At 39.3% G+C, this 24508-nt stretch overlaps 2 protein-coding genes across 3 annotated transcripts in view; one reads left to right on the forward strand and one right to left on the reverse strand.

Moving 5' to 3' along the window:
* PSMD1 (proteasome 26S subunit, non-ATPase 1) overlaps window positions 1-24508 on the reverse strand; it is a 73844-nt gene that overhangs the window by 23390 nt on the left and 25946 nt on the right. For both annotated transcript variants that reach the window (XM_074153746.1, XM_074153747.1), the window contains exon 17: window positions 1880-1994. In XM_074153746.1, the coding sequence (XP_074009847.1) occupies window positions 1880-1994 (115 nt within the window). The remainder of the gene's footprint in view (window positions 1-1879; window positions 1995-24508) is intronic.
* HTR2B (5-hydroxytryptamine receptor 2B) lies at window positions 10617-22857 on the forward strand. Its single transcript, XM_074153748.1, has 3 exons — window positions 10617-12608; window positions 19469-19669; window positions 21740-22857. Exons 1-3 carry the CDS (start codon window positions 12299-12301, stop codon window positions 22618-22620), a joined length of 1392 nt encoding a protein of 463 aa, XP_074009849.1. The 5' UTR covers window positions 10617-12298; the 3' UTR covers window positions 22621-22857.

A 24508-nucleotide genomic window follows, 5' to 3' on the forward strand; every position in this document is an offset into this window, starting at 1 on the left:
ACAAAGCAAAAGGTGTCAGGAGGGACCAAGGCTACCCCTTTCAACAGCAGCATGTTGTTAGTGGGCTCAGTCAGCCTTCACCAACCACGCTTTTCAGATCTAAGTGGAATAAGCCTTAGATAGCAGTTTGTACAGCCGTGGGCTGGTCAGATAAATTTGGTCTGTGGCAATGCAGGGGCTTTCTAAAAGCACCCTAAAACGGCATGTGAAGCAACCTGTCAGATAGTCGTTGGAACAGAAGATAACAGTTAGACATGTACCCTAAGAAGCTCAAAAAGCTCTTTTAATCTATTATGTGATCTTCTGATTACAGAAATCAGACAGAATCACTTGGCAATCTCTTGCACAGAGCTCGGTTGTCCATACTTAAACTGAGGACCTGAGCAAATGCAGTTGAATGCATGAGTCTTCCAGCACAGACTCCTCTTGGGGATACTTTTGTCAGGGTGAGGCTTTTAAAAACAAGCTGATTTTAACTAAAGACTATTTCTAAGAACCACTTCTAGAATCACATCATGCCTTCGTTTCAACTGCTTTTGGCAAGTGAGCTATCCTGGAGGCTCTGCTTCTCCACCTGAAGGTGACTCACTCGTTCTTTAGCACGTGTTCAATACCATGTACATAACATCCACTATGATAAAAAGCTGAACCTTCCCATCTCCAAAGCTGAATATATTTAGGCGTTCAAAACCTACTAATATAAGCTGGGGAAGGCATGTCTGCGTATAATCAGATGGTTTAGGTCTTTATCACATAACATATCTGGAAATAAAGCAGACTGCTTTGCGTAACTAAAAGCATTTCCACTTAAATCAACTTGTCAGATGCAGTAGGTTAAAAATAATTAGCTCCTTGATTCCACCTTCCACTTGAGAATAAAGCAACCTAGATAAAAATAGGATTTCAGTTTGCTTTCAAGTCTGCATGCTTTGGATACTAAAGATGGCAGGCAGTGCATGCCAGCATTCTGTGCATTTCACAACACAAGTGACATGCTGGGAGGCTCTCGCAAGAGCTACAGACCAAGTGTTTAATACCAGCTGAGGAAGGGATCATACAGATAAGAGTGAGATTTATCAAAGACTTGGAAGCATGAAATATTACTTCCACATGGACAGTCTGTGCACCTGTTTTGAAACTGTGATTCGGTACCAGTACAGATTACATACACACGCGGATGAAGTAGAGGAAGCTTATCCCCAAGTTTACTTGCTGCTTGTCCCAGCGAGCACTCAACTCTCACAGCAGAAGCGGGAATCCTTCTACTCTAAAAGGCCCCTGCTATCATCTGTAAGAATTATCCTTCCCTGACACTTATAAAGTGAGAATAAAATTTACTGGCTGTGAATTACACACCTGAAATTTGAGTAAATTTCAATCAGTTTCACTGCACTTGGCTTTACTAAATGGATCTTCCACAAATTGCGTATCACAGGAAGGAAGAAAGAAAGGAGCTAGAAGTCATGCAAAATACCTGCTGTTTTCCTGTCACTGGCACCCCCTTGTTCCCCATAAAGCAATCCATAAAAGATCAACTCCAAGAGCAAAGGAGTATTGCTTTTGGAGTACTGAACATACATTTAAACTTCAGTGGCAACTTGACAGTAAGAAAACTCTAAGAAAAGTTTTGAAGACAAAATTACAAGAATGTGGCAATAATGTATAAAAACATTCTTCTGCTTTATCTATTCTGTACAAGCAGCAAAAGAATCTCTATGCCCAGGACAGTTAAAGAATTTAAAGCATCACTGCTCTGCTCCAGCCTGCTAGCAGTGTACGTGTGTGAGAAATCTAATCTGCGTGTGATGTTTCTGCACAAATGTCCCTGTGGCAGGAGAGAGCAGAAACAGTCTCGGCAACGGATTCTTCTGGTCCTCACCTTGTTTCCAGTGCCTGCACAGCAGATACCCAAAGCCATGGCAGCCCCATAACGCACATGTGGGTTGTAGCTCTCTGACAGCAAAGACACCACACTTGGACACTGCTCAGGAGTCCTAAAGAAAGGCAAAAGAAGAATGTTGTTTATTATTACTGTTCTTTAAAATACGGAGACTTCACTCTGTTCATACTGGAAAATTTAAAGTTGTCCTTCCACACCGTATGCTTTGCATTTCCCAAAATGCAATCAGAGGGAACAAATGGACTAAGAAGAGAACAAGCAAGTGCACACATGAATAAACTTCCTTGTCACTGCAGATATCACACACAGTTCCCACTACTAAAGTCTTCCTTTTTAGTGCATATTCTGCCTTTAAAGCATTACCCAGCAGAACAACATATCTGTTGACGTTGAGATCTTTATGTCTAGAAATCATGCTGTTGCGACAGACTCCACTAGCAGAGGTTTACTCTCCATGACACACATAGTACTAAATCTCCCATCAGCAGACACAAATCCCAACTCCAGTGTTCAATCAGCCTTCAAGGTTGTTGGGTCCCAACGTCCCTGTCACAATCACTGCTTCTCCTGACTCCTCTTCACCCCATCTACTGTTGTAAATCAAAGCATGTGAGAAAATCCTGATAGAAAACACACTTCCAATCAGTTTATCAGCAACATCTACTGTTGCCTCCTTACAAGATCATGCTGTGATGTTGCTGCCTTTTAAGAGATCTGAAATGGGAGTACATGCTCCACGCCTTGCCAGCGGGGAACCAGTGTCCTATTGGTCATTACAGCCCAGCACTGGGGAAGATGAAAGGGAACCCTTAATTTCCTACAGCAAGAAGCACATGTTGCTAATGCACACAGTCTTGTGAATGTTGAGTATTTCAGAAATAGGGCAGAACTCACAGGTGTGGATATATTCATTTCCCTCCTGCCTTTGTAGTCATATTTATGACTCCATTAATTTTGATGCCACAAAATCCACTTCATAGTATCATTCACTGCCAATTTCAGCACTTCTAATGCAGCAAAGGCAAAATTATTTGTAAAATAAGCATCTCTGCATCAGACAAGTCTGCATTCTGAACTCCTAGGCATCGCAAGCACATCCATCACAGCTAGTCTGTTAAATTTACCCAATCTCATGACACCATGAACACAAAAGCAACGCAGGAATGCAGCTGGCAAGTACACGCTCATGAAAAAGAAAGATGAGAAACTACAAATTGCAAGTGATTTAATTATATCTGTTTTCAAAGTGCACATCATCTGGTTATCCACTCTATCTTACTCTGTCTTGTAGCCCAGACTAGCTTAATTGTCGCATTCACAATCCTAAAAGCAGTCTTGCAAGCCATTTACTTTGACGATAAACTGATTTCAGGCTGAAACGTACAAAGAAAGAGCCAAGAACACCTTAGTTTTAGCTTCCCTTCTTACGCAGTAACTGTTGTACACAGGAATTACAGCATCACGTAAGATTCATTAAGGGTTCATCAAAGCAATCAACAACTCAAGAGGTAGAAAAACCATTACAGAGTATACTCCAGCATTGGTTTTGTTTCAGTGAATACCTGAATCATAGAAAATAGAAGTAAAAAAAGACTGTAAGCAATTATCTAGTTCGTTCTCTTCTTTCACTGTGACTAGGGACAGAAGACATGCTCATATGACCACACGCATACTTTAGTTATACTCTACACATAAGATCAGTTAATTTGTACTCTAGCTATTACCTCTCCCCACATTTCCACACTTTCCTCTAGTCTCCTCTGATAACTAGCCCTAAGCTCTGCTTTGCACGCCTCTCTCCTGGTACAGTTGATGGCAGACAGGCAGCACCACCACACAGCCTCCAGTCCTTCTCCAGAACTGCTGAAGGGACCTGAAGGCACCCAGGTTTCAGAGGGCACTCAACCCCCTCAGCAGTAACGGCAGCAAGTACCCAGATCTCCTACCTCACCCCTGCTCCCAACAGTCTGTTTCTTTATGAGTTTTCCTAAAACAAAGAATCCCATCTACCACCACCACCACCTTACAAAAAAGCCTCTCTCCAAACAGCAGCAAAAAAAGCACATAAGAGAGCAACAAATACAAAGTTGCTGGAAACTCTGCTGCCTCTAGTATGCAGCTGAGATGACAAATGCTAAAAAAGGGGAAAGAGGTGGGAAATGGAACGATTCTGTTCTGCAAGCAAGCACTACAAGTGAAGACTATAAACTAAAAGCCACATTTAAAACTACCTGTCAGTCTCTTGCTCAAGTAACAGCTTGGATGCTGACAATGTTGGTTTTTTTTTTTTTTTTTAAAAATGAGCTGATGTGGAGACCGGGAGTCGCAAATCCTATAATACATGAGCCCAAGCATTCAACTGCACAGAAGACTTCAGCTATTGCACAAAGACTCTTAACACCTTTGTGTTTGCTTAACTTCAGCAAATGTTAAACAGGCAGATTGTGAGTCAAAGAAGAGAAAAACATCTTCTGGAAAAGATGCGATTACCCACTTCGAAACATTAATCATTACATTCCTGTTCAGAAAGATGGATTTTATGGAATCATTATCTTGGACGCATTTTTGTGTCTGAAGTCTCAGAAGTTCCAACACAGTTCTTATTATAAAATCAGGATTAATGTACACTAATTGATTTTGGAATTCTCTGCCATATTTACATTATTTGTGGCCATTATTTGAAATGCTTTTCTCTCAAATCTATCCATAAAATGGTCAAACATTTTGACAGGGGCGTTCTGTAAATCTACTTTGGGAGTTAAAGCTACTTAAAGGTTTCACCACTTTCCCCAGTAACGCAGTCTTCTCGAACCCATTATCTTCAAAATTGTCTTCCCATGTAACAGAGAACTAGAAGGCAAAACCACAAGTGGGCTGAGGAAGCAAAAGAATCTTGTAAAAATGCTTATCAGAGTCACAGGACCTCAGTACACAAGAGCACTGTTGGCATTGATGTTTAAACAGTAACATTTGCTTGCTTGCTTTATTGCCGACATGCTTTACGAAGTCCTACACACTGTTGCCAAACATTAGCCCATATAAACCCAAATCCACACTTAATAAAATTTGTAAAACGTAAAACAACTCTGTCAAGTAATCAAAAGAAAAATTAAAAAGCCCTCATAAGCAGTTACAGGCTGCAATAGGGCTCCCGCGGCATTACTTCCAAGTGGTAATCCAGTTGGGGAACGTGTTTAAAACATGACTACTTTCTCCTCCCCCTGGCTTTGACCCTTCACTACAAGCACAGCTGCAGGAGCTGCTGAGGTGACACCGAGCACAGCAGAGGCCAGTCCCGCTGCTGGCAGGGGAACCTTCCACCTCACTGCTAGGAAGCCCCAGGCTGGTTCCCAAACCAAGTCCACCCTTCTGGCTCCCCACTGGAGATCTCCAACACGCACTTCTGATGAATCAATGTAGTTACTGAGTAGAAACCTCTGGTGGGAGAGGGAGAGAAGTAATGAAGAGTGTGAGAAAACTTAAAAACAGTACTAAAAAAGATAAATGGTTTATCGGAAGTTACATTCATCAACAGGCCACTCTTAGTCCTAATACGGACATCTGTCGTTACTACAAGATAAACATAGAAGATAACATCATTTGAAATACCAGGATAACATCTGGAGATACAGTGGGCAGAAGTTTCATCTCCAGACACAATTTTTTTCCCTCCTCTTAAAAGTCATAGTCTAAACCTGGAGTATATTTAACATATTTTGAGGACAGAAGCAACATACTATAGTCCTCTAGTCTGACCTTCCCCTAACACAGTCCAGTAATTTCATCTAAACATTCCTACATTAAAGACCAAAGTATGTCTCTAACTGGGCTGTATATCTTAGAAAGATAGGCAATGCCTATTTTTAAAAAACAAATTGTCATTAATGCACTGGTTCCTTCCTTTTTTCCTAACACTGGCTTTGCTCAAACAGCTTGCTTTTGCAATTACATTTTACTACAGCAGAAAAATGACAACAAAAGAACGGCCTGATTATTTCCTTCATTTTCATCTGAAAATTGCTCAACTGCTCCTACATAAGCCATCAAAACACAGCCATCAGTGAACCCAGACCCATATACAAAAAAACATCGCAACAGGCTTCAACTTTGTTCTGTTACCAGGAAACTAAGTGCATCAAGAAGCCAAAAAAGTCTTTAAGTTTCTTCTATAGGACTTCAACAAGTGAGTCATCTACAGCTTGGTTTCCACCCTACACCAGGGTAAGTTCTACTGTTGTGATATATGGGCTGCAGATGAAGGACTTCCTCCAAGATCCAGTTTGGTTTCAGACGTCATAAACCGTAAAGAAAAATAAAGATGCATCAAGACAGCAACGAGAGATTCTCAGCAAAACATAATAGCTAGAATTTTATTAGTTTTACTCACCAACCGGTTGCTCTCAAAACCTTCATGAGAAACAAACACCCTATGCAGCTAAGGATTTTGATCTTCATGGAAACCAGAACCAGAGAGAAAACAAAGGAGCTAACTCCTGCCCAATTACCTTACCCCTATAGCCTCAACTTTGATCTCATTCCTGGGGATGTTCATCTCCTGTATATAATTAAATATGCAACATATTTATATATATATATATATAAAAATGTTATATTCTTTTATATAAAAGCTGATACTTAGCTTGTTAAGTGCCCTAGAATTTCTGAGAAACCAAAGAAAGTTTTAGATTCTTCAAGTACTTCCAAGGAAAGAGGAAAGAAAGTTTTTCTTAAGCCTCCAGTGCAAAAATTCACAAAAAAACCCCAGGATGTTGACTGTTACTAACTCGGACTGATATCAACAAATCCACTCAGATCAGCTGGACACAGAAGGCAGCCAGTTTTCCTTTCAATCCATGATGTTGACCATGGAAGGTTCTCCATAGTTTGCAGAAAACCCTAAAATTGTATTTCCCTTTCACCCCAAAACATTTCTTACAGCAGCATTATCAGGAATCTGTAAGGAACCTAAACTGGTTTTTTTTTTTTCTGAAGATAATTACAACTGCAACATCAGCAGATACTGTAATTCTCAGCAGGCTTCGCCTACAGGAGCCTTACTGAGCTACTGAAGTTGAGGAACACTGTTAGGTATATCAACTGTTTAATAATCCACTTTTATCTTTTTTTCCCCAAGAACCATGCAACAACATCACAAGACAAATTAAAAACTTGGATTGTCATATCTTGAAGCATATTCCACTTAGTTTCTTAGATCACAGCCCAGTTAGAATCACATCCAAATACCTTTGTGCAGTTTATCTCCAATTCTGTAAGTTGCACATCTCGAAGGTTAGAGGTCTATTGCTGTTTCTCTTTATATTTCAGCAATATTTAAATATTAAACCCTGTATATGTATATAAGGTAGCACCAATAAGTAAATAAACAGAATACTGAAAATAAACCATCACACTGGTCTTCTGATGGAAACTAAAAATGGAAGCGTCTGAAGCATCACTAACATACACTTTTTAGTCTAAATATTTAAGGACTTTACAACTCATTGAAAAATGAAATGTCAGAGAATTAAAGAATAATGTCAAATGTATCTTTTAAATTCCTCATTAAGTCTCCCCAGTCATATTTCAAAAGATCCTAAATATTTATGACATTCTAAACTATTGGACGTGAATTAATCATTTGATACAGAACTATTTCCACAAGTTGCTTTGGTAGTGCAGTGACAGACAAAATAAGAAAAGCTTAACAGAAGTTTCATTTCATCCATGAATGAGTTATTAAAGGAGGAATGCAGATATCTAATTGCACAATTTGCAGTCATTTCTGAAGGGGGTGTGTGTAGCAGAGGGAAGAAAACACAGAAGATGGAAAACCTGCAGAGAAAAATGCAATAAACTGACATATTTCAGTGTAGACTAAGCATGAGTCTAAATCCCATCTCTTTCTCTTTTGACAAGAAGGATCTGAACTATTCCCGTGCCAGGAATTCACAGCAACCATCTCATGTGCAACCCAGCCTCCTTCTCCACAATGTTCTTCTCTGAAATGCCTCCTGGTTGCCTAAGCAAGACTTGCTAAAGAATGAGAACTTCTACGAGGCCTCCCACTGCCAGGAGGCTGAGGGTAAGAGCTGCCAGGAGGCGCAGCAGATGAACCCGAGTTATGGATAAGCACCAACTGAACAACTTCTTCACGGTGAGGGTGACAGAGCCCTGGAACAGGCTGCCCAGGGAGGTTGTGGAGTCCCCTTCTTTGGAGATTTTCAAGACCCGCCTGGATGCAGCCCTGAGTACCATGCTCTAACATGCTCTGGGCAATCCTGCTTCAGCAGGGGAGTTGGACTAGATGATCTCTATGGTCCCTTCCAACTCTAAAAAAAAAATTCAGTGAAATTCAGTGAAAATTCAGTGAAACACCGTCACCAGCGTCAGCTCATGTCTAATGTAGACGTGTCTCCATTCAAATAAAATAGTATTGGCAATTTAAAAACAGAAACAACAGCAAGGGGTGAGGAAAAAATAATATCTATGCATGGTCCAACTATTCCTGTTATGGTGGACCAAGAGTGGGGGTCTAGCAACATTTAAGGTTTATCATCATTAACACATGAGAGGAGCCGGACATGGGGGCAGAACAAGGGCCTGCACAAAAAGCCTGGCCAGAAGCATCCATTGAAGAACCTGCTGCAGATCTATAATAAATATGCAAGAGGATGCATTTCTCAGAAATTATTAAAACCCGGGAAAGTTCAAAAAAACATCCCAAAAGGCAGGGAAGTTTTCTAGCCATCTAAAATGAAACAATGCACCAATTAGGTATATATGCTATGCAATCCTCCATGCAACTAAACTTCTATCATCTTCCTCTGCAAGTTCCTAAGAAAACTCTGCTTTCATCTGTATTTTTAAAAAAATCATTTCCTTTTCAATTAGATATGAATGCATTTATACAGCTTTCATCAGAGCAATCTGCAGGCAACAGTACAGCCTTCAGCTGGTGCTTCATCAAGGTGCCTCCCCCCTCCCAATTTATTTAATTTAGCCATTCCAGTGGCTAAAGAGATTATTTTATCATATAAATGACATTACAACATCCACTGAGGCATTCCAGAGAAGTGGGAACGCTTGATTTTCGCTTTGACCAAAACAACTCTTTACTGCAGTAGCCAACAGTGGTGCTTCTCAGATGGCAAGACCTGTGAAGAAGATTTATAGAGGTAATACAGAACTCAAGTTGACAAAATTACACTTCTGTAACTCTGATACTTCCCCTACGCTGAAGTGATTGAGGGGTAGTGTCTACTACACTGTAAAAGCAAAAATGTGAAAAGTAAAAAAAAAAAAAAAAAATTAAAAAAATATCAAAAACCCAAACATCTTTCAAGATAATGCTTCAGCTTCAGCACAGGCTTTCATTAGTAGCTGATGCTGCTGATTAACAGATGCTTCTGATAGATGCATTGCTGATTTTCTTCCCCAGAACTTTTAATTATGTTCTTTAAATTCAGAGAAGTGACATGAAGATCTGCACATAGCATACACCCCCAAGCAGACCACTGATGTTAAAGGATTAATCTTTTACTATACTTTGGTGGTTTTACTCGGGAACTTTTTTTTTTTCCATTTATGATGCAAACATACTGCCAATAGCTCCATCTCCAGAAAGTAGTAACAATTCCAGCCACCTCTCAACAAGGAAAAAAATATGTCAAGTGTCAATGATAAGGAAAACAAGCTTCATCTGTACAATCAGAAAGAGTGAACGCTGGCTGTGTTTAATCCAATGGAAATCTTGGTAAAGACTTCCAAGTACAGCTAGACTGATGCCCAGAGAGCCTTAAAGATTTATAAAAAAAACCCAGAAGTTGCTAAAGAAATAGTTGAACTTAAGGAAAACTGAATCCAAATGCTCATTAGCCCAATACAGTATTGTCCTCTCTTGATTTCTGCTTTTTGTATATTTTCATGTGCTCTACTCTCTCAGTACAGTACCTCCATGGGGAGGTGGTCAGATGAGGAAACAGAATTAGAATAACTATATACTTTTCTGAAGAAGAAGAGATATCAAAAGTCAATTGCAAATGAATACAGCATGGAATCTTACCGAAGGGTTCCTTTAAACAGGAAAAATAAGGAACAAGTGAAAACTACTTTGCTGGAAATTCTATTGTATGATCTGAACACACTTTAAGTCAAGTATTTCCATTAATTTCTGGCAGCAGCTCTCTCTTTTTTGGCCTTGAAATAGCTGTACCCTAAAGATATATATATATTTTTTAAACAAATGTAAATCAATTCACAGTTCACTTAGGACCCTATTCCTGGTCAAGCCTGGTGAGCACTAGCAATTCATGGAAATGTAATGGCCGGTGACACGTAGGGGGTCAGACCATGATCTCATGGTCTCTTCTGGCCTTAAACTCAAGGACTCTCCTACACAGTTGTCCAGCTAATGTCCTTGGCAGTGAACTCTATTTCCATTTTAATGTGGAACTATAAGACATACACACATCTGACCAAAAGTTGGAAGGTAACAAAAGAGAACATTCATGATAATAAAAAGCAGCTGCATGAAGAAAGATTTAAAGTAACAGTGCACACACTTAAAATAGCGTATGAAACAATACTTTTATAGAAGTTCGTCAAGAACAAAAATTGGGAGTGTTTACAGGGCAGCAGAACTTTTTAGGGTTAACTGTGCTTCCATCCAGAGAGCGTTGAAGCGAGCAGGAGAGAGCAGGCATAGGCACGCTGTGGTGGATACAGCTACAATATCATAGCGTGAAGGGTCCTCCACAGGATCCGCGCATCCTGACACAGCTACCAGGAGCACACATGATAGTACCGGAGCACTGAATCAATTAACCTTCTCTGGTTCTTTTCCAGCCAAACCCCCACTCATTTACTTCCCTGCTTTTCAAGCGCTGGAGCTGGAGACACCGGAATGAGCCGATCAACAAACAAGGGTGGTGGTAGCAGCAGAGGGAAAGCTTTGCTCATCGACAAAGAGAATACTGCCCAAGGACCCTGCAACCCACTTAAGTAAAAACATCAAAAGAATGGAAGAGAAAGGACAGCAAAAAAAAGACCACCACCTTATTTCTATCTTTTTGAAATGTGGCAAGAAAGATTCTTCTCCTCCATTCAAGAGTTGGAGAAAATACCTGGGTAAGAAATACAGTTTTCCCAAAATAGAAATTCTTAATCTCGGTGTTAGAAGAAGTATAAGTGCTAAACAAAAGCACACAAAGAGACAAGCTTTAGAAAAACTATAAAAACCAAAACCAAACGAACGACTTTTTTTCCAGAAAGCAGTGAAAAAAAAAAATCCTATCTTAAAATCCACCATGTGATGAAAAAGAAAATTACAAAGGATCTTCCTGGATGCAAACTCTACTAAAATGCCAGAGAAAGAGGTAAGGCAATTTTTCACCTGAAAACACATCAAATCTTCTCGGTAACTGAGCATTCATGCAGCCAAATGCCGTGACAGCTGCTTTACTCTCTGCTTGAAGGGGAAATGTAAGCGTTAAGTCTTCAGCAGAGTTGAGAGAGAGAGAGAGAAAAAAAGAAAGAGAGAGGGAGAGAAAAGGCTGTACTTAATAAAAGCCCTGCTCAGATTACAAAAACAAGCGGTTTACTCACCCACCCACCCCCCTCCAAGTAATGGGTAAATTTAGATGGCTCAGTTCCATAAATCTTTACAGTCCCCTTGAGACTGCCACCAGTGTTTTATTGTCTACAGCTTCCTGACTTTCACCTGATAAATTAGCAACTGTAGACGTTAAAACGGAAGCCTTATACATCATTTCTGAAGATATTTTTGGGGTGACCCTCTGTGGAGAAATAGGATTCTTAATAAGGGGAAATATGGGAACTGCCGCCTGCCTACGCACACGCTGCCGGCGACCAGACACTCAGGAGAGGAGGAGTTGCATATACACAACGCCAGCATCTGCCTTTGCATCAGTTTGTACTTAGAAAGAGCAAATCTACGTACACTGCATCTAAAGGGAACCATTTGGCATCCAAATTCATCTATCACTTTTTACTGCTTTAGGGGAAAAACAAAAAAGAAAGGAAGCTCATGCACTGCTTACTTTTCACAGCTATTGACCTGTCTCCTATAATCTTCTCAAACCTGGACCTCGCTATAAAGGGGAGACCAGACCACTGAACCCTACCAACCAGAGATGGACACAAGACAGGAGTTCCATTTTTAAGACTTAATTGCACCCAGCAAGGCACAGGATAAAAAATTTGGATACTACCTTGGAGATGGTTACTGTATCTCAAAATAGCAGATGACCAGTCTACCATACTGACCATGCTGGCCTTTCTTCAGGACCATCCTGGACCAGAGAGGAACAGTGAACTCTTACACCGTACCCAATTACCGCACAAAATACAGCTCCTGAATACATTCTGCTGGACACAAAAATGTCCTATCCTTTGCATTTCTTCAATGGGTCTGGAGTTGGCAATGGATCTTTGTCGCCTCTCTCAGTAACAGGAGAACCCAAGCAGGACTACCCAAGTGACCAACAAGGAAACAAAGTGCGCTGGGCAGCTCTACTGATCCTCCTGGTGATAATCCCCACCATTGGGGGGAACATACTTGTCATACTGGCGGTGTCTCTAGAGAAAAAGTTGCAATATGCTACCAACTACTTTTTGACATCCTTGGCGGTGGCAGATTTGCTCGTGGGTCTGTTTGTGATGCCAATTGCCCTTCTCATAATATTATTTGGTAAGTACAGTGCGTTTGTTTCATCAGGGTAGCATGTGGGGTACAATTTGGGGAGGACTAATTCAAACAGAAAAACTGTTTGCTTTCTACCCTTACAATTTTAAAAATCACTTGAATGAGGGCTGCTAAATCTTCTGTCCCTCTCACCTTAATATAGCCTAATGCATTTATGGGAAGTACACCCACTGTGGATATTCTTTCCTTTGAACCAAACCATTCAAAAATCACCTGAGACTCTAAACTGATACTAAATTGGAGCCAAACATGGGAAATTATATTTTGTATAGTGGAATATTATTTTTAACATCAGCATAATGTTGGTATCTGTTCTACTGGATATTACACTAATTGCAGGCAGTCTTCTCTTAAAAAATGAAGAGTAGGTATCTGTTCAGTACACTGAACAGGTTTTGAACTTTCTAGGAGTCAGGCACCTGGTTTTACCTTAGTATTGACTCCAAGCTCCAGGAGCAGTCAGAGATGGTCCCCTGCACCATCAGTGACAGCAAACTTTACCAGTGCCACCTTTCAGAGAAACCGATTTTCTCCCAGGCTGGGGAAAGTGGCAGGTTCATAAAGCATCCCAAAGAATTAACTCATCTGTCAAACCAAGGAACCCTCAATCTGTGTACCTAATGTTTGAGATTCGGATTTGTCATTTCGTTTGGCTCATATAGAATAAAATAGAAAATGTCACACCCAATGTATGTTTATGTAAAAAATACCTTTCTCGTTAGTCGTTACAGAACAAACATGATTTTTTCATACTCTCTCATGCCCAGCTTTATTTCAGATATTGCTTTTGACAGCAAATCAGAGGCAGCACCATGGGAAAGTCTCTCTTTTACTCCTAAAACTTCTTTAAGAATACATTTTAAATGGTCTATTTTCACATTATACAAATAGGGAAAAAAAATAAGCAACATGAGAGGGGTTTTTCAATAAATTTACAGATTTACACAACTACCTTTAAGGTATAGATACCACTGGGCCCTAGGTAATGAAAGGCTGCAGGAGTTCATTTTTCCTGTGCTAGATCTCCAAGAGTTGCCTGAGCAACAAGCAAACACAATCATAAACTTTATTTCAGAAAGGCCATCAGTAGCTTTTGTTTGCTCCAGAAGACTGGTATCACTTTATTAACAAATGTGTTTATTCACTAAATGCCTTGAGACTGGATTTGTGTATTACAGACTCCTTCTCCCTAAACAGAGGTACAAATTTGAGGTCAGAATTCAGTGTGGATATCATAAAATAAGTCTTCTTTCAAGCAACAGTTTCTCAAAAGAAAAATAAGCGTACGTGACCAGGACAGTGATTTCTAACTTGCAAAAGAATGCAGTCACTTAGAAAAAGCCTTGGTAAGTCATGTCTGTGCACATATGTGTGTAGAGGCAAGAAACAGATATGTATATACATGCTTACACACAGACTGTAACTGTTCAGTTCTTGCCAAAGGTCTCATTAATAATAAAACTAAAACTACTAACCATAAAAACTACCAGTATTGCACTAGCAATGAATACAAAGGGAAGGCAAGTTCTGGATCTTCCGAAGGGTTTTTTTGGTGGTGGTGGAGTTTTTCTGATTTTTTAAAAAATTATTTTCATTTTGCTAGACTAATAAATATTTTCTTTTTAACTTTATAAAGAGACTATTCCTCCTTAATCTCTCAATTAATCCAGTATTAAACCCTGGTTACAACAGTTTAAAGCATGCTAGGAATCTTAATTTAAAAGTCAAACAAAAGCCTCTTTTATGTTGCCGGAAATTTACAAGAAAGTAGCAAAATTAGTTATAATTAACTAAGTAAGATTGCGACCAGCCTTTCACATAGCAGTGGTTAAAACTGAAATTTCTTGCATATAAATCTGTCTTTGGCAATCAACCAGAAAACTGCTTTGCCTCTTCACTGACTGGTATAAGATGCTGAGGTGTTTATAGAAGTTCAAAGCATGAGCAAAACATGAGGAGTTACTGGAATGAAGCTACAACAGACACCTAAATACACAACAAGTCTAAATCTTGAAGCTACATTAGCCAGATAACTTCTTGAACATAGAATAATCATTGATAGCCAGAGAGCAAATTAAGTACAGCCTCCGGGCAATTCCACACAGGAATGTTCCCATAATAATGAAATAGCTGGGTGCAGTTTCTAGATACAGAATACAAATATTATGCTTCTGATTTGGGACTGATATCTAATTAGGTGGAGAATACTTAAAGGAAAAGGTGTAAACTAAAATGCAGTCACATTAAATGATCCTGACTAAAAATGAATGTGTCACACAGTGTTCAAATTCAAAATCCACTACAGATCCTGGCTCCGTGCCCTGACGGTACGCTTACAGAAAAATCTTCAGAAACAGACTGTCTCTATAATAAAGACTTGCCTGTTTTAAAAGTAAATAAATCAATACATCTGTAAGTCACTCACAGGTATAATACCATAAGCAGCAGGTGATTTATTCTCAGAGCAACCGAAATGTAACTCTGGTACGAATACACACTAATTTTACTTTAGGAGTGTGAGTGTCAGAATATACAAAAACAGTTCATTGCTTTTATTGCTTGCTAAATTCTTTTCATTTCTTCAAAAAAAAGGAGGGCACGTTAGGAAAGAATGGCATTTTCTGAAATCTAGCTTTCAAAAGAGTTGTCCAAATTTCTAACACTCAGAACTACTGAAGGAAAGCAAAAATGTTGCTATTCACTGGCTAGTGAAATTAGCAAATAAACTTAAGAGAGATCTTGTCATTTGCAAAGCCTGCAGCAGGAAGAAGTCTGTTGTCCACAGCTTGGTGGGCTCTAGGTTACCTGGAGACAGTGCATGTACATCTTTCAAAGTATATTCTCTCTTCCTCGTATTCATCCACTTAAAAATCAAAAGGTAATGCTGATCATCCCAGGCTGCAAACCATTAGTTTTAAAATCTATCACAAGCAACCACTGTCTTAATTTTCCCCTGTTACTGATGATGAACCACAGAAAGGCTTTCCTTCTTGCTTGTGGAAACTATCGGAGAAAACTGCTTTAATTGATGGCTACCACCCAAAATCTCAAATCTAATGATAAGTGAGAAAGGAAAGGTTTAGTCCTCACAAAGCAACTCTAATGAAAAAATAAATTACTTTGGCTAAATTAAAAAAAACCTACACAACAGTGAACAATTACTGTCGAAACTATAATTGTAGCCGAGAAATAAAGGCAGGCAGGCAGCCGTGGGGGTGCCAGGAAACACCAGGCTGGGGCAGTCCACGAAGCCGAACACCAACACGAGGGTGACCACCACGCACCCAGGCTACAGGCACGCACGCACCAATTTGAAGAATGAAACCTAGGCTTAAGTCAGCCAGTGATTAAAAACATCCAATTTCCATCTCAGTAAAAGCATCGTTATCTAACAGCAACAAAGTCCTTTACAAGCAACACGTGTCAGCGGCCCTTAGAGCAGAAGAACAAACGGTTTCCATGTCTATTTAAAGATCTCTCTTGATCATGCTTATGTATAAGTGGCGTGTTCTCCCAAGCTTCCCAAAAACCTTTCCGATTATAGCAAGAGCAGCTCCTCTTCTATACTGTACCTAGTTTTAAGGATTACACATTTCCAAGGTATTTCCTATAAACAAAGCTTTTCTTAAATAAAGATTAATCAAAGGTAGACAGCTGTGATAAAAGCTCATCTTACTTCTCTTAAGGTGTAAGACATCTTAAAACATGTATTTTACCTTGTTTTGACTTAAAATAAGGAAAATAATCTGCAACAGCAGCGCTGCTGCAGCTAGAAGGATCCGAGGCAAGATTTGTTTGAAAGAGGAATACCTTTTTATCTTATACCACCTGACAGCTGGAGAAACCAGACAAGTTTTCAGGCAGGCATGTTTGTCATGTAACCTAGGCATTCAAAAAAAATTATTTAAAAACCCAAGCCACTAGCTTGTTTAAATCAGCATTTCAACCCTCAATGAAAATCTCAGTCAGCCCAGTAAATGCTTTGGTCTGCTCCACCAGTGTGGAGCTAGACTAGAAAAATCAGAACTTGTAATAATCCAAACTAAGCATGACCTGCTAACGCCTTCAGATCACCGCTTGGCAGGACATACTCATTTTAGCTTCAGTCAGAATTAAGCAGGACAACAAACAAGCAGGTCAACATCATGTTCAGGGGTCAGAGATGCTTTGTGAGTCCTGTGGGGAAATTAATATTCCTTTTTTTCCCTACCCCCAAACTAACGGAATAGGCCAGTGATACCATCACCAGGAAAGCCCAAAAATCTCAGCCCAGAACCATCCCTCATGCTAAGCACAGAGCTTCTAGCAGAGGTGTAACCAATAAATCAAAGTAAATAAAGGAAAATACACCACAGTATGAATCCCAGACAACTATGTGACTCTTCTGGACTTTATGGTATCAGCTTCATAATATTTGTTTTAAGTAATAACCATATTCTTCACTTTTTATCAGCTACTGCATTTAAAGTCTACTCTGATTTTGTTTGGACAAAACCCATCATCTCATACACACAAATATAATAGCACATAAAGCTACAATCATGAATGTGGTAACTTACTGCCTTCTGCACCCAGTTCTAAACAAGACAAAAATAAAGACAAAACAAATTTTTCTCTGTTCAGTTGCACTTAACTAACAAGAGCTCTTACAACTCAAAAACATACAAGGTTGCTTTGCAGATAGCTGTTTAAATGCATCTGTATTTAAAAGAAATAAAAGAGCTTTTTGCTGCAAATTGTTTGAGGGTTTTCTTCTGCAAAGAGTAAATTAACTACAAAAGGAAAGAATTTATCACACTGCAATTCTCCAGAAACCAAAGCAGTTATAATCCAGGGAGCAGCGTGTAAGGACTCTCGACAGAAGCATTAGCTGCTCACTTGAAATCCAGCCGTGTTACTTGCCATCCTTCAAGATACAGAATACACTTTCTATTGTTCATAATTTATCTGAAGTGGTCTTATTTTTCTGGAGTGGGCAAAAACATTTAAAGCCCATCAAAAATATGATTTCTTTTAACTGAATTTTTTCTTTTTTTTTTTAAATTTTTTTTTTTTTTTTTTACAGGTGGTTGCATGAGCCACAAGACATTTTGGTTTTACTTTTGTTTGTTCAGAAAGGCACCATACCTTAGTGCCAGCTGAAAGTGTAGATAGGAAAATTAAATATGAGTAAGCATTTCATAACATACTAATTACAGCTTTCTCATACCTGCCTGACAGGATAGTTTTTTGAAGAGTAGTTTCAAGCATGGTATCCATTTTAGAAAATATGCAGCTAGATATTAAAATTTACTGGTTAATGATTTGAAAATAGACCGCCTCTCTCCCTTCTGTCTCACTGCCTACATCATCCTCACCTGGAGTCCACTGCTTTGGGGACGGGTGAGGTTCAGTTCAGCGCTCCATCCATCCATTCCCTTTGTTTAACAAGTGAGATTTCCCAACGTAGGTAAGAGTGCAGACAACTATGTGCTATGTCTGACTTTATAAAATTTTCCATCCTCTGGAGTTTATTATTCCAGTCAAGGAAGCACTGTTATCAATTCCAGCTATCAGTTACATTATGAAAAAATGTTTAATCTCAAACTACTGCAACATTGCCACATTGATAAGACTGGGCATCACAATAGCCCAGCTCATTTAGCATTCTCAGCACGCAGATCTATTTATTCAGAGCAAGGAGATTAAAACCAAACGGATTTGTTTGAAGTGTCCTTCCCCCCCGCCCCCCCCAATTATTATTGAACAAAACCCCAATTTCTCTGGCAATACTATTAACACGCCTACTGATTGAGTACAGCTGAATTTCATAAGGAAGGAGAGTATCTATTTGGTAGATCACCTTATGCCATTAGAAACAGGAAAAACTTCGGCATTCACACATTCTTCCCCAGGACTACAGAACATTCTTAAAGACACACAACACTATGGTGCGTCTCAAACTGAACACTGCTAGCACTGGACTACAATACAAACTACTTGTGAGTGAAAATAAAGCAGTTAAAAAAAAAAATGAGAGTTTCATTACAGTTCATTCAATTCAGTATTGTAAACATTGATAGTGGAGGCCCAGCTCTCAAAAATACAAGCCCCTTGAAAAGTTGAACACTACAAACCTTGATCTTGGCCACAACGCAGTTGACAGACCCTGTGTTTGCTATAAAGATTAACATTAAAGACAGATAACTACTATAAGAAACAGAATGCCAGACTTCAAATCCAAGCCATCAATCTTGAAAAAACAAAACAAAACAAAAGATGCACATAAAAGCCCTTCAATTTTTATAAAACTATTAGTGAGGCAGAAGAGCCTGGCTTTGCCGCATTAGTGCTCAACTGTATCTGGTCAAGTGACACAGTAAACTCATTTTAAAACTGTATGAACTAGATTCTTCAAAATCACCACTGAGATGATTCTGCAATAACTGGTGAATACACTGGTCATGACCCATTATCTCATCCATTCAATACAACCTTGAATCACAGGACTATCAAGGAGACATAGATGAAAATAATCATTTAATAGCAGGGTACGAGGACCAAGCACAGTCATGGCCCATTTGTTGAAGAGTTGTTTTATCTAAAGTCCTTGCCACAAAGAGCTTATGATCTAAAATGAACAAAGAGATAGGGAAAGGTTTGTAATACACAAACAGCCTGATCAATATGATGGTAGCAACCAATCGTACTAATTAGTAGCTAACTAAAACATAAGACAGAGGCAGTGGCAAAGCTCGGTTCCTGTTGGATAAAGAACTTCTCAAAGTTTCTAAAGCCAAAAGAAAACCACACACCAAAAGTTCTCAAAAAGCTTAGATTCTAATGAGTTTTCTGTTTTCTTTCAGACAACGCCTGGCCTTTCCCAACTGCCTTGTGTCCTATCTGGCTGTTCCTTGACGTCCTCTTTTCCACAGCTTCCATCATGCACCTCTGTGCCATCTCCCTAGATCGCTATATTGCCATAAAAAAGCCAATCCAGGCTAGTCAGTACAATTCATGGGCTACAACAATCATCAAAATCATCGTGGTTTGGCTCATTTCAATAGGTACGTGAGACTTGGAGGAAAAGGAATACAGAAGCTTTTCATGTCCAAAACAATAGGTGAAAGCTGGGCAAAGTGGAAAATTTGGTTGTTCTATTGATTAGCAGACCCTAACACCTGGGCTGGCCTAAGTCCACCTCTTGGACCACACATAGCTCCATCATAAAAATCTACCTGAACCGCTGCTCCTTATCAGGCTTACCAGAAAGGGTAAGGATTGAGCAGGGATAATCATCACTCTTCTTCATGGTCCTAAACATCCAAAAAAAAAATCAGAAGACAACATCTGCATGCACAGCATATCTCCCAGGAAAGCAAGATTTCAAGTTCCTGTGGTAGTATATTCTGTTCCAAACAATTTTAAGCCTTGAGTAGATGCTGCTGCTTCTAAAACCTGTGCCTTACTATTGTCCCATGAAGCAAGTAAAACAAAAAAAAGTTCATTACTGATCTCGGATTGAGAGGTGAGTGAGCGGCTGGTAACATTTCACACTGAAGACTGAGATGCACTGGCAATATAGCACATAGATAGGCTAACTTCCAAGCAAAAAAAACCCAAACAACCCAAAACTAAAACCAAACCCCAAACAGTTTATATAAAGGATGCCAACGTGTAAACTTTTATGACATTAGCACCTCTGTGGTGTGCATGTGGCATCTCACCTGTCTTTAATGTTCAAAAACAAAAAATCTGTTAAATGAGCTAAGAAGGTGAAAACATTTAATTCAAATAACTTAACACACACTGCAGGTGGCCACAGGCATATAGTGCTATATGCTCTGTGTGCAAGAGAAAGAACAAAATTATTCTGAATTATTAAGGCCAACGATGCATAGGAGAATGGGTACATCCACCTTCTTGGCCAATACATACATGCTTAAAACCAAAAAAAATTCCAACTTGAAAAAATTTCTGGAAGAGCTGTGAGGATAGGAGAAAAGATGCTCTATTTTATCACAAAAAAAGGAAACTGTTAGCATGACAAGACACTTACAGTTGACCTTTTAATGCCTGATTTGTTATTAATCAGTGCTGTACTTTTTCATTTCTTTTTTTATCCACACAAAAGTACTCTGCAGCAGAGCCAGGGTTCTCCAAATCAAAGGTTAATTTGCTTCAATCCTCATTTTACATGTTTGCTGTACCTGAAGGTGTGCCACCTATTAAGAAAGGGATCAAATGGCTGAAGGGAATTTTAGTTCTTGCTGCCTTCAATCAACTTCAGTAAGCAGAGTAGCAGAGGAATACAGTAAATCCCTAGATCTCATTAAGTGGTATCAGGAAACATAGCACAAATAACCTTCACCAGACAGCAAGGAACCTGTTGTTTTCGTTGTAATGTCAGACTGGCAAATTAAGTGCTGACTGTAATTTAGTGGTTGTAAAAAATTCATTTAAAAAGACAAGACTGCTAACATTTTTTTTTAAAAACGAGTGGTGAATTACAGAGCTAGCTAGCCTCATTTAAACACTCTTAAATATGCAAGAGACTTTAAACAACAAATCCATCTCTAACACACACTGCATAATTCTGGCATCTATTTAACTACTTGTATATATGAAAGAGTCAAGCAGGGTGAAAAAAATCAGCTGTCTGTGTCCAGTCACTTGATGTGGGTAAGATAAGAAGGAAAGACAAGTTTTATGTATTTACATAACTGCCTTCAAAAAGTTCAAAGGTTACCCTGGAGGAAAAAAGAGAAGCAGATGGCACTAGGGAAACATATTTCACTGGAGGAAAAGCCATACTCATTCTAAAAACTGGAGTCAAAGCAATTCATGTCTTTTTACACTTGAGAAGTTGGCAACTTTATACTGCTTCCTCAACACTAAGGGTAAGGCCCAATCTCCTGAGAAAGGGCACTCTGTTAAAGCTGAGCTCGCCAAGGCTTACAAAATACTATTTGCCCAGTCACCCACATGCTATTCTCAACAATTTATGTTCTCTCCATCATTCTGTGCCGGCTGCAGACCTCAGGAACTACCTTTCTTTATAGACCCTGAGGCTTCAGGCCCAAAAAGGAGATTGCAAGCAATTACTATATGCTAAGTACTTGGTTTTTCTCCTGTAGGCATTGCTATTCCAATCCCTATCAGAGGCATTGAAGATGGAGACGGCAACTCTACAAACATCACGTGCGTCCTGATGCCTGATCGTTTTCATGACTTCATTCTGTACGGATCAGTGGCTGCGTTCTTCATTCCCCTCGCTATCATGATAGTCACTTATTTTCTGACAATCCAAGTGCTACGCAAGAAGGCCTACTTGATCAACAAGCCACCTCAGCGTTTCACTTGGTCAACAGTGTCCACAGTATTTCAGCGTGACACAACACCTGCCTCCTCACCAGAAAAGGTGGCCATGCTAAATGGCTCCAGAAAGGACAAGACTTTGCCCAATGAAATGCCTATCTGCCGAACATCTACGATTGGGAGGAAGTCCATGCAAACAATAACCAATGAACAAAGGGCGTCAAAAGTTCTGGGGATCGTATTTTTTCTTTTCTTGTTGATGTGGTGCCCATTCTTCATAACAAACATAAGTTCAGTTCTGTGCAACTCTTGCAACAAGGAAGTTTTTCAAAAGCTTATGGAGATATTTGTTTGGATAGGATATGTGTCCTCAGGAGTGAACCCTCTTGTCTATACACTCTTCAACAAAACATTTAGGGAGGCTTTCAGCAGGTATATCACTTGCAACTATAGGACCACAAAGCCTATCAAGGCCCTTCGGAAGCGCTCCAGCAGGATCTCTTTCAGAAGTTCTGTGGCAGAAAATTCCAAGCTTTTTGTCATGCATGGGATGAGAAATGGGATTAACCCCATTATGTACCAGAGCCCAATGAGGCTGAGGAGTTCACCCATCCAAGCGTCGTCAGCCATTCTGCTGGACACATTGCTGCTCACAGAGAATGAAGTTGATAAAACAGAAGAACAAGTCAGCTACGTATAGCGGAATGGCAGCTGTGTCCATACCATAGTATTACTGTATGTATTATTCTAGGCAACTGTGCTATAAAAGGGTATAAATACTATTGTTTCCTGTTATTTATGCAAGCAATAGCTTATAAATTTATATTAATTCCTTCCCTCTGAAGTCTCCTCTACTTTAACCCCAAGCCCACGGTGGCAACCACAACTTCATTCCATGAGAAATGACTAATGCAGAACTGTAGCTTATGGGAAGAGGAAAATAAATAAAAGCTAAATCAGTTTGAGTATCTGACTTTAGTTCTCATCATCTTCAGTCTCTTCAAAGTACATTTTTATAAGAAAAGTATCTCTGTACAAATACTACTTTAACATTCAGTCTGGCAAGAAGAGAGAACACTCTGTAGGTTGATGCTCTACAATGAAATTAGCAGGGGGATATGAGCTTGCTGGTTTTAATTTAAATCCACCTTTACTCTGTGTAAACAAAAGAGCACACAAGGTCCCTGCGTTGTCTGCTACAGATATATCAAATACACTCCTCTGCTGAGACTGCGTATCCAAACACGAGCTTTTCTTGTTCTCTGTGGGTATGTCTATCACAAGCAAAATCACTTGCTCCAGAGACCAAAAAGTGTATGTGATCATTCCACAAGGATAAATCTGGTTCTTAGCAGAGTCAGAAAAAATTCCATGTGCTGGAATTATCCCTTTGTGGTTTTACTCTGTGTGTGTGTGAAGAAACTCTTACCCACCTGAATTTCACCTCTCACATACACGAGTGGTATTGTCAGACTGTCACAGAAAGCTGCCATTTGTTCTTTTCATACTAAGAAAATGAGAGCATGTAACCAAAATAGAATACCACATCAATGATCATCAGTAAAACAGGACAGGCAGCGTCTGGAACATCCCTTTAATTCATATGAACAAACTTCCCTTTTTTATGACCATTGGAACTTCATAAGAGCCTTGCCTCATCAGTTATAGTTCACACAAAGTAGAAAAAACACAGATAGGACAGCTATTTCACTTCAAAATAGGAGCAAATGTTTAAGAGACAGCAGAGACGACAATACTATCTAGACCTCCACGCATTCACAGTTTATCTTAGCTTAAAACAATTTCTTTGGACTAACAGCATAGGTCCCAGTTTGCACTCTCCAAAACATTCTCAAGTCTTCCATCAGAGCACAACATTCATAGAAAGAATCGCTCATGACAATCCGTAAAAGCTACCAGAGTCTGTCATCTGTGTAATCAGGAGCTGACAATTCCAGATCATCTCCGTCTGGGAAGGGAAATCGGATTTCCCCAAAGTACTGGGGTTCTTACAGTAAGCAGCCATCTCACCATTTGTTTTCCACAGTTTCCATTTACATAAAATTTTCAGCTTGGGCTTTGTTTTCATTGTAAAATGTTTTCAGAACTCTTTAGTTACACACTAAAGTTATGTACAGCAAAAGGCTTAGGTTTTTTCATCCACAGAACAGAAAGTACTAAAGATAACATGTCCTTCCAACATTTATTTATATATCTTTAATTTAAAACATATGCAAGTTCGAAACAGAACCTAATGTAACAACTGCCAGATAGTTCCAGGAGAAAGTATTAAAAATACTTCTGTGGTACTTACAGTAATTTGTCTCCTTCCTCCCCGTTTTGGTCATAGTCACTACCCACTTGAGTTAGAATAAGCTCTAACTGCTCTTACTCCTCTTTCGTTAATCAAAATCTGTTTAAGAGGATCCTGTAGTTAAAAGCTGGAATTGATGGATTGCTATAGCTGTGAAAGATGCCTATATCTAAAAATATTTGAGAATCAAAAGCCTGTAATAAGACCTAGATTACATTGAAGCTAAAAGCAGGAGGAAGTAAGAATAAAACAAACCCAAACAACTCTAAAACTT

Source organism: Numenius arquata, chromosome 9, assembly GCF_964106895.1.
Source record: "Numenius arquata chromosome 9, bNumArq3.hap1.1, whole genome shotgun sequence".
NCBI classification, from domain to species: domain Eukaryota; kingdom Metazoa; phylum Chordata; class Aves; order Charadriiformes; family Scolopacidae; genus Numenius; species Numenius arquata.

Coding starts and splice junctions, on each gene's coding strand:
- HTR2B (XM_074153748.1), top strand. CDS start 12,299: ATGTCCTATCCTTTGCATTTCTTCAATGGGTCTGGAGTTGGCAATGGA. Junction 12,609..19,468: donor CCTTCTCATAATATTATTTG/GTAAGTACAGTG, acceptor GTTTTCTTTCAG/ACAACGCCTGGCCTTTCCCA. Junction 19,670..21,739: donor GGTTTGGCTCATTTCAATAG/GTACGTGAGACT, acceptor TTTCTCCTGTAG/GCATTGCTATTCCAATCCCT.